This window comes from Nerophis ophidion, linkage group LG04 (assembly GCF_033978795.1).
Source record: "Nerophis ophidion isolate RoL-2023_Sa linkage group LG04, RoL_Noph_v1.0, whole genome shotgun sequence".
In the NCBI taxonomy this organism is placed as follows: Eukaryota; Metazoa; Chordata; class Actinopteri; order Syngnathiformes; family Syngnathidae; genus Nerophis; species Nerophis ophidion.
This window is the reverse complement of record NC_084614.1, coordinates 36858355-36868644: the sequence shown is the minus strand read 5'-3', so window position 1 is coordinate 36868644 and position 10290 is coordinate 36858355. Positions and strand designations below refer to the sequence as shown.

General features: G+C 39.0%; 1 protein-coding gene across 2 annotated transcripts in view; it reads left to right on the top strand.

Moving 5' to 3' along the window:
- The first annotated feature begins 432 nt into the window (after window positions 1–432).
- mtmr4 (myotubularin related protein 4) overlaps window positions 433–10290 on the top strand; it is a 66630-nt gene continuing 56772 nt past the window's right edge. The window contains exon 1 of one of the 2 annotated variants that reach the window (XM_061898008.1): window positions 433–795. In XM_061898008.1, the coding sequence (XP_061753992.1) occupies window positions 751–795 (45 nt within the window). In that variant the 5' untranslated portion in view covers window positions 433–750. The remainder of the gene's footprint in view (window positions 796–10290) is intronic. The other variant, XM_061898009.1, reaches the window with a different exon arrangement.

Here is a 10290-nt window from a genome sequence, read left to right as displayed (position 1 = left end):
CTTTTTAAGCACAGCCTTCCTGCAAATTGTGTGTGTGTGTGATTCACGATCAGTGTATGTCATTTGGCACATGCTTGTGTGCCAGAGCATCTTCCGTGCGCCTGTGGCTGTCGTGCAATAAGCACTACCTTGCCTTGTTGCAGAGGTAGAAACATATTTGAGATTTCAGTAGAGGATGAGCAAGCAAGGAATGGGGGAGGAGTATAGAGATGAGAGAGAATGGATGGGAAATTTGAGTGTGTGAATATGAGAGATGGATGTTGATGCTAATGCAGTAGGCGGAGCCTGGCAGGCAGTTCCCTCTGCCTTCCCATCTTTCCATCACTCTACTCGTGTTTTCCCCCTGCATTTATTTACTACAGCACAGGGCAGAGCTGCAGTCATTTTTTCATTTTTTCCCCTCCTCCAGCTGACCAAGTGGACTGTTGTGCTTATTTGCTTCTTTACGGATTATTGGGCGTCTCAGCTGTGCAACAAGGGCTGTCCCCGCACATACGTGTTGGGGTGGGGGGGAGAAGGCGTGGTGGGTCCCCAATTTTAAGAACCCCGAACCAGCGTGTTGTCCCGTAGCTCTTCTCGCGATGAGAGAGGTAGTGCCGAGGGGGAGGCATGCTGGGGTTGTTTTAGCAGAAGAGGGCTGAAGCGGCGCCTGTTGAGGGGAAGAATCGTGATGCCGGCTCCTCGTGCTCTGGTTGTGCTGCTCCTCTGTCGGCTGTGTGTCGAACAGGCACAGCCCCTCGTTTCCTCGACATGAGCGGTGAAGGAAGGGTGTCCTGTTCCATGCTCAACTGCTTTGTAAGTTCACTTCATTCAAAAGCTTTTAAAATGGCGTCTTTTTATTTTTTTAATTTTTTAGCTTTTGTTGTGATTGTGCATCAACACCCTTGACACCCAAACTTGCTAGTGGGCCGGTCTGCCTATCATAAAGGGGTGGGGTTGGTGGTGCTGCTTGATCCTCGTGAGCGCTGCAGTTACAGTATTAATCAATGCAGGCTCTCTCTAAAAGTGTATTGTCTGTTAGATGAGATTGGTGACAATTAAAAGCTACTTTTATTTATTTTATTTTTGTGGCAGCAAGCAGATTTTGATTGAATGTCAAGAGGCAAGCTATAAAATGTGTGCTGCTAGGATTAAGCACCTTGCTCTGCCAGTCTTAGTGCTGAAGTGCATTCTCTGCAGTACTGAGCAGTGTTACTGGTGTCAGGATACCCAAGGATATTAATGAGGAAGACTGATAGAACAGGTGGTTCACTTATTTTCTATCTTGAGGTCATAGTTGTGAAAAGGTTCCAGAGAACTGCCTCAGCCGGTTCTACAATCGGAATGAAACTGGACTCACTGGTGACGGTGGCAGAGAAGAGGACTGTGGACAAACTAGTGAGCATCCTTGATGATGCCAGTCACCGTCTGCATAGCGTTATCAGTAGCCAGAGGAGCCTGTTCAGTGCTAGACTGCTTCATCCCAAGTGCAGGACTAATAGACTAAAAAACTCCTTTGTCCCACACGCCATTAGACTGTACAACTCCTCTCTGGGGCGGGGGGTACAAGGATGACAGGGGATGCAAAACAATAAAAGTGCAATAAGTTTTCATAACATGGTCACTACTGCCTACTTTCTCTTGTTATATTCTTATTTTACTCTTGTATTTTTATTCCCATTGTTGCTTTTTTTTTTTTGTTATTGTAATATTTCTCTTTTGTTTCCATTTAAACCCCCATTATTTACTTTTTAGTTTTTTTTTAAATTGATCTCAACTCTACACTGCTGCTGGAATTTTAATTTTCCTGAAGGAATCAATAAAGTTCTATCTAAACATGTAAAGACTCAACAGGGCAAATGAGTGCTTATTGTGGCATTGTTTTAAGCAACAGCAACAACCATGATAATTATTGTATAACTATAACATCTAACTATTGTAATAATTTCAGCAGAATAACTTGACATAGCCATGGTGAATTGTTAAATACTAATAAAATGCTTTTGTGGAAAGGCAAAAGTCTACCTTGCTGTTCATCATTAGAAGCTTAAGGAATATAAACAGTATCTGTTCATCGAAGGATATGATTGTTATATCTACACTCATTCAGACACAAACATTCCAAACAAACATCATGTAGATAACTATTTGTGTTATTCTTCCCAAAAATCCAGAGAAAACGTATGCTGAGAAAATGTAAGTCCATGAGAGCAACACTAAAGCTAGCAGGGGCACTTACCTCGGGGTCCAGTAAAAGGTGTCTGTGTGTGTATATACATGTTCAAAGACAGTGACCATTTTCCACGGCAACATCTTAAGAATATGACATTGGATAAAGTAGGAATAATAGAGTTAGATAATTAAACCCAAGAAGGTAACCGGAAAGTATTAAACTATTAAATTTTTGATCATGTATAGAAATGACACACTGTAATGCTGAACATAACCAAATGTAATATGAAGTACTAGTATTATATTTGGACCTGCAGATCCTTACCTCTCTTACAATACATAGGCAGGCATTTTATGATTATTTTGAAATGTCTGCTGTTCTGCTGAGTCATCAGTTCTTCTTCCACATCACTACCTGTATACTTTGTCTGTGCCTTTCTAAATGGATCAATCCTCCGCCAGTCTTCTCTTGAGATTATGATGATGTTGCTGTTCTAAATTCTCACCATCCTTTTTGATTTCCATCAAACATGTAAATTCACTTTTCCCACGTTTTCATCAAATGTAGCTTCTCTTGACTAGCTGCATCATCGATGTCATGCAAGTGAAAAGCTTCTTTGACGGTACAAACGTATACAAAGTTGACTGGTCTTTTGCAGTTTAAAAGTATTACAAATCTTTTAAAAGCTTGTCACTGTTTCTTTGGGTTCTTTCTCTCTTTACCCCTCGTCGTTTTTCTTACAATCATCTCTCGCTCCATCTGCGCTCTCTGCTGTTCCTTGCCACACAGGCCACATCATGACCCACGGCACTGCTCTCGTGTGCTCTATTTCATTAGTCGTGTGATAAAATGTCTGTATTTTAAGTTTCTGGCACTCCATGTGGTCTGGATTTTATATTTGTGTGTTGGCCCTGTGATGAGGTGGCGACTTGTCCTGGGTGAACCCTGCCTTCCGCCCGATTGTAGCTAAGATAGGCACCAGTGCCCCCCCGCGTCCCCAAAAGGAATAAGCGGTAGGAAATGGATGGATGGATATTTGTTTCTCATTAAATGAGTCATCGAGAAACAAAAGAATTGGTGATTTTTTTTTTTTTTATCTATTTAATCTATCATTGCAGCTCTAATCGGCTGGAGCTAAGGATGTAATGTTAAACAGTATTAACGATTACTGCGGCAAAACTCCCGACGGGTAGTATTACCATTTTTAAATTAAGATTAGCGAAAAATCTTGATGTATATTCGCGCTTTCATAAACACGCAGACTGACTGGTGAAAACACACATAAATACAAGAGTCCTTAATGTATTTCCTTTAGAAATTGATCTACCACAATCTAAACCTATATAAACTAGAGCTGTCGAATGATTAAGATATTTTGTTCACAGTTAACTCAAAACCAATTGTGATTAATCGGATATATGTATATGTATATATATGTATATATGTATATATATATATGTGTATATATGTATGTATATATATATGTATATATATGTATATATATGTGTATGTACGTATGTATGTGTATATGTATGTGTATATGTATGTGTATATGTATGTGTATATGTATGTGTATATGTATGTGTATATGTATGTGTATATGTATGTGTATATGTATGTGTATATGTATGTGTATATGTATGTGTATATGTGTATGTATGTATGTGTATATGTATGTATGTATATATGTATATATGTATGTGTATATGTATGTATGTGTATACGTATGTGTATATGTATGTATGTGTATACGTATGTGTATATGTATGTATACGTATGTGTATATGTATGTATACGTATGTGTATATGTATGTATATGTGTGTGTATACGTGTGTATACGTGTGTGTATACGTATGTGTGTATACGTGTGTGTATACGTATGTGTGTATATGTATGTATGTATATATGTATGTATGTGTATATATGTATGTATGTGTATATATGTATGTATATATATATATATGTATATATGTATGTATATATACATATGTGTATGTGTGTATATGTATATATGTGTGTATATGTATATATGTGTATATGTATATATGTGTGTGTGTGTGTGTGTGTATGTATGTATATATGTATATATATGTATGTATATATGTGTGTGTGAAACAAAAACTTACTTAACATTACAAAGTATAGTACGAGGACTGGAGCTGATTATGTAAATTAGGCTATTGCAAGTTAAAATGCAAAACTAACCTAATCTTACAAAGTAGGCTTTTTACCTGGAACAGACGAAGAGGATGATGATGTCGCTGTTATCGTCACCAAATGCAAACAGCATTTCTTCCCTCGTGTTGTTGGCTGCAACGGTCTCTGAAGGTGCCAAATGCAGGAGTTGCAGCTGTACATCTAACAGTTTAACCCTGACCCTAATCTGCTTTCCTAAACCATGACCAAAAATCCTGTTTAACTAGGTGCTTTCTCAGATAGAAAGTATTCCTGCCACTTGCCTTGATTTTTGGGTCACAAATTTTGCAGCAAGTAATCTGCATCGGCATCACATTTGAAAATGATGAGCCACACTTTGGAGCGTTTTCTATTTGGCATGGTTGGGTTTTTGTCATGAAACATTGGTGGGTTGCAAGATTACTACGAGCATGTCATTTTCAAAATCGCCCGTTTTCCTCAAGTGTTAGCAAGTACTCGCCACTAACAAGTGCTAATTTAAACAGAAGTGACGCTACGCGCAATCTAGGCACCGAAACATGGCACCGTTGGATCTTACGTGAATCGGTGCCCGGTTGTACCGGCTGGTATTGATTGGTACCAATAATGTACCGGATCCAGTGCCCATCCCGAGTGACAAAGCATGATCCTAATGCAAGAAATTTTTATTTTGTAAATGTAGTTAAACCGGATGTATAGCGCTTTTATTTTGAAGCCAGATAAGTGCGTGGTTGGTTTGGGAAAGTGTCTTAACATGTTTTGATGTTGGATTGACTGTTTGCAATAAAAGTCTTCTTTTGACTTCCCGCCGAACCATCTTTGATTTCTGTTAAGTTATGCTGTCATCTTACTTACCAAATCAGTCACAGTAACAATCTAAATGTTTCGTTATCGCTGCACTTTAACCGTAATTTAATCACTGAAGCTAGGCACCACCCACCTCTGAACGAAGCACGCGGCAGACATTTCTGCAGGGATGTCGCCTCTTCTCACGGTGAAAGAGTCCTTTCTTGTCGGTAAAACATGCCATGGCATTGAACCTGCAATTTCCACGAGGTAGACTTTCTTTTGGCAATTTCTGCTACGGCACGGTTCAAATTTGTGCCGTTATTGAAATTTATGGTTATCGCGTTAACTTTGATAGCCCTAATTAAAACACATTGCTTTCTGACCAACTAAACTATTCAATTGAGCACATTAACCCTACATGCTGTGCTCTTAGCCCAGAGTTCCACTGGATGCGTAATGGCAGCGTTACTCTTCTGTTGTAATTTGAGTCAGCGTGTCATCTTTCACCGCTTGGGGAATGGTAACAACATGCAGTCCCTGTCCCTGCGCTACATATATGCAGAGCTTTTATATTTGACAGTCGCCACAACACAGCGGTTTTAATATTGCTAAAATATTTTTCTGTTGGACAGGTCAAGTCCTGGACAAACAGAAAATAAATAATCTGGTTTACTTTCAAAATAAAATACTCTGTTGTAAAGGCGAATCGTATTTTACACTTGGAACCGTCCTTATAGGCGGGAAACAGACATACTGTCAACTTTTCAAAAGTTTTCAGTAATCATTTTACAGACATTTTATGGGCATGTCAAATACCGGGGCCAGGGAATCAGGGGAGTGATTTGGGAGAGTTGAATGAGGTGTGCGTGTGAACAATGTTTGCAAGGGATGATTTTACTGGGTTTTGGCTACAAATATAGAAATAAAGCTGTCATTCTGCAAGACAAGTCAGTGCCACCACACGCCAGCCGGTTGGTATTGATGGATGGCAAAGCTCGAAACGTTCTGCGGGGTTGCCGTTCAGCAGACTTTAATGGCAAGACCATGTATTTTGGATTCTGCTCCTCTGGAAGGACAGAATAAACTGTTTGTAGTAAAGCAAACTACAACTCCCCTTTTCACCTGATTTACTCACGGATTTGAGAGATCTTGTCAAAATTTCTCAAAGCTGCAACAAAACGATGGTACGTATTCAGTGGAAATCCGGGGTTAGACCAGACTGATCGAGCTATACTCAGAAAGAATATGAGACTGATGTGTTTTAATGGTGCATTCAAAGACATTTGAACGGAGTAGAACCCCACAATTTATTTTAGTTATTGTAAAAAAAAAAAAAAAAAAAAAATTACTTTATGAGCCCATTCAACTATACCGCAATGATTATAACGCTGATAATTTTGGTCACAGTAACCATTATCCAAGGTTGTGTCGCGAGGTGCAGCAGCCTGGGCAATACAGCCTCTCTGTATATTGAACAAAAAACGAAACACGTATGTTTACTTAAACAACTAAACTTCTCATTAAAGGTGCTGTTGGTCACGGCGAGATAAATGCTTACAGAGCACTGTTTCAATTGATTCATAGTCTCATTCACCGGTTTAAACTCTGCCTGGTGGCCCTTGCAGCTTATTTCCCTCATGCGCATGTGTACAGAACACAAAAAAATAAAGCCAATCAAAGCCAACATTTCATTCTGTCTGTGTGGAAGTGTTTTTACAAAGGTCCTATGTCCTGGGTGCCATTCCCGGGCTTGAGGTCTTTCTGTATGGAGTTTGCATGTTCTCCTTGTGACTGCGTGGGTTCCCTCTGGGTACTCCGGCTTCTTCCCACCTCCAAAGACATGCACCTGCGGATAGATTGGCAACACTAAATTGACCCTAGTGTTTGAATGTAAGTGAGTTCGCGAACCCAAGAGGGACATGCGGTAGTAAATGGATGGATTGAACTTGTAGTTGTGACAAATATAGACGCGATTATTAAATATATTCTCTTAAACAACTAATGGTAACATAAGCAAGCGGTGGTGTTCTTGTTACATTGTTTGGTTCAAAATATTTTACTTTGAACGAGTTGCAAACAGCCTTCTAATATACTAGTGTATTATTAGATAATACCAGACCTGCCATCATAACACGCATTTTTCATACTTGGCACTTGTTGCTCTCGAGGTAAGAATTTTGTCTAATTTCAGTAAGAATTTTGTCTAATTTCAGTTCTGAGTTCAGTCTGTGAAGCTTGGATTATGTTCCTTAGTCGAGGCAACAGTAAATCTTTTGCTGGCTCGCTCCTCCTCCTATAACAAGCTTTCTTTCTTAGCATGACCTGCACCTTAAACAAAATGTGGCTGTGCTTGTTAAATGTCTTAGCAGGTTGGTATTAGAGTACTTTAACTGCAACACCAAGCTAAGATAGTTTACTGAGTATTTGCTTATATTGGATTGGTTTCAGTTTAGTGAAGAATGACAAAGTGATTCCCCTGCATCATTTTTTGTATGTGGTCCTTGATGGAACATTTGTCAACACGCCTGACTTGAACCGTTTGGCCATACATTATTTAACCACTTTTTATTGACATTGTATAATAGAAAAGAAAACCCAACAAAAAAACTTTCTCTGAAGGCCTTCTTTAGCGATCACAATTTTCAAGGTGACTAACTGATCTTATTTTAGTGAGTGTACAGATAGAGTTTATGATGTGTGAAAGATGATTTCTGTGCCTCATTCTGTTTCAAACCACCCTCTGTAGTTTCCTCAGCTCTTGTCAGCATACTGTATAACTGAAATTATAAGACTATAGTTGGACTGAACCTTCAGAACACTGATCTATAAAATATTTATGTTGCAAGAAAAAGGACCCATTAAGTAGTCTGCAGTAGGACCTAGTCTTCTTGACTGTTTTTTTTTTGTGCTCTCGTCACTTTTTTCCTTCTGACCTGCTGTCTGACATTTTTCAATCTGCGCAGCGTTGCCTTACAGAAATATACAAAGTTGTACTGCACAAGGTAAAATGTACATTTGATAGTAGTTCTTTAATCTGCTTGTTCTCAGACAAAGCGTTAAAGTACCAATGATTGTCACACACACTAGGTGTGGCGAAATTATTCTCTGCATTTGACCCATCACCCTTGATCACCCCCTGGGGAGCAGTGGGCAGCAGCAGTGCCGCGCCTGGGAATCATTTATGGTGATTTAACCCCCAATTCCAACCCTTTTAATGCAGAGTGCCAAGCAGGGAGGTAATGTGTACCATTTTTATAGTCTTTGGTATGACTCAGGCGGGATTTAAACTGAAGACCTACCGATCTCAGGGCGGACACTCTACCCACTAGGCCACTGAGTAGGTTAGGCAGATTTAGTAAATTATCTGTTGAGTAAGGAGAGATAATTGTTTCCAAAACCTTAAACATGGAGCGATTGCTGTCGCCATGGCAACGAGACACTCATTCTTGGAGCCTGTGCATGTGTTTTCTCCCAAGGTTACATTTTAGTAAAGCATGTTTTTTGTTCTTTTTACTCATATTTAAGTTTAGTTTTCCTATTAGAATACCCTCCAAAGTGCTGTATACATTTTCACATCTTCTGATTTTACTACATCAGATTTGCACAATCTGCTGTTCTAGCTGTTCTCACCTTTTATCAGCCTATCACTGCATTAGATGTGCTTTCATCCATAATTCTTGTATTTTACAAAGTGCATGCAGTCTCATGCTTATACAGTATGCATGGACCTGTCTGGTGGGGCACTTTAATTTCTGCTTGAACAGAAGTGCGGTATGGTGCAGAAGCTGACAACAGTGACAAAGCAAAAAACTTTGCCAGGCCAGCTGTGCTCCATATTTGTTTCTCTTGAAAGGGAAATTGTGGTGTCTCATTCTCTTTAATCTTGTCAAACAATGGCACCTTACATCTGATGTGTTCTGTAGAATTTGACAGAAGTAAAGCATCCATGATAACTCGTGTAACCTTTCCTCACTATTTAGATTGTACATGTTTAGAAGCACCAAACATAATATATCCTTGATACAGCATCACTAGCATCGACCACACAGATGTTGTACTCCTCGTTCATTTTAATTTAAGCCTTTCAGAGTGCCTTATCAAAGAATTCAGTAAAAGGTGTTAAAAAGTTAAAGCAGCAAAAAGGTCAGGACAAAGCAAGATGCTGGAGTACTCATTAAGATGTAAAGACTTAAGATTGAATTCATGCGGTCCTGCTCAATTATTGTATTTGGAGAGGATTTAATATAATAGGTTTTGATAACCTCTGCCTTGTACACAAAGGTAACCTTTTATTCCCTTCCAAAAAACAAATACGTCAATGCCAGCTGGTGGCTCAAACTGCCCAACTTTGATCCGGGTGTAGCAGGTCCTCTGACGAGTTCTCATGTGAAATCACAAAGTTGACGTTCCACATCCTTCTACGATGTTAGACTCTTCACCACTGTTCTTTACTTGAAAAGTCAAATGTCGGATCATCTCGAAGATTTTACAAGTATATTCTCACTCCCACAAAAGCATTGTCAATCAGTCAATATTGTGTACGATCAACATCGGGTGTGGGCTTCAACAAAAGCGAGTTTCTGCAAAAGTGAGCCCTGATGAAGAATTTTTCACTCTTTATAGCAAAATGGCAGACAATTTCAATGGGTTTTTTAGTCCGTGTGTCAAAAAGTGTTTACAAAGGTAGGGGCCAGTCCTAAAAAAAGGAAGTGAAGAAGAGGGAGCCACTTGAGTTGTTCTAATTATTGATGAGGGTAACTTTGGCAAGAGGATGTGTAACTAATTTGTAAATGATTGTAAATATTAATGAGCCATAAATATTACCTGTAAATCTGAGACCAGTTCTTCCTTCTTTCGTTAGCTATGTGAGGACAGCTTGGAGTTACATTTAGTCATAATTCTTTCATCCTTGTATCAGAACAAATGACAAAATCCCCAAAACAACAAATAGTAAGTAGAGATGGTCAAAATGGCCTAATGATCAATATCCTGATAATACTGCAGCCTCCTACAATAATACATATTACAAAATATTTGGTATACAAATAAAAATCGATCCATTTTAAAAACGGGTTACAAAGGCTCCCAATTTTGCGGCTGACTTATGCGGTAACATATTGCAAAATTTTCAGTTGTATTTTCTGTATTAATCGACCTGCTAATTTACTGTTAA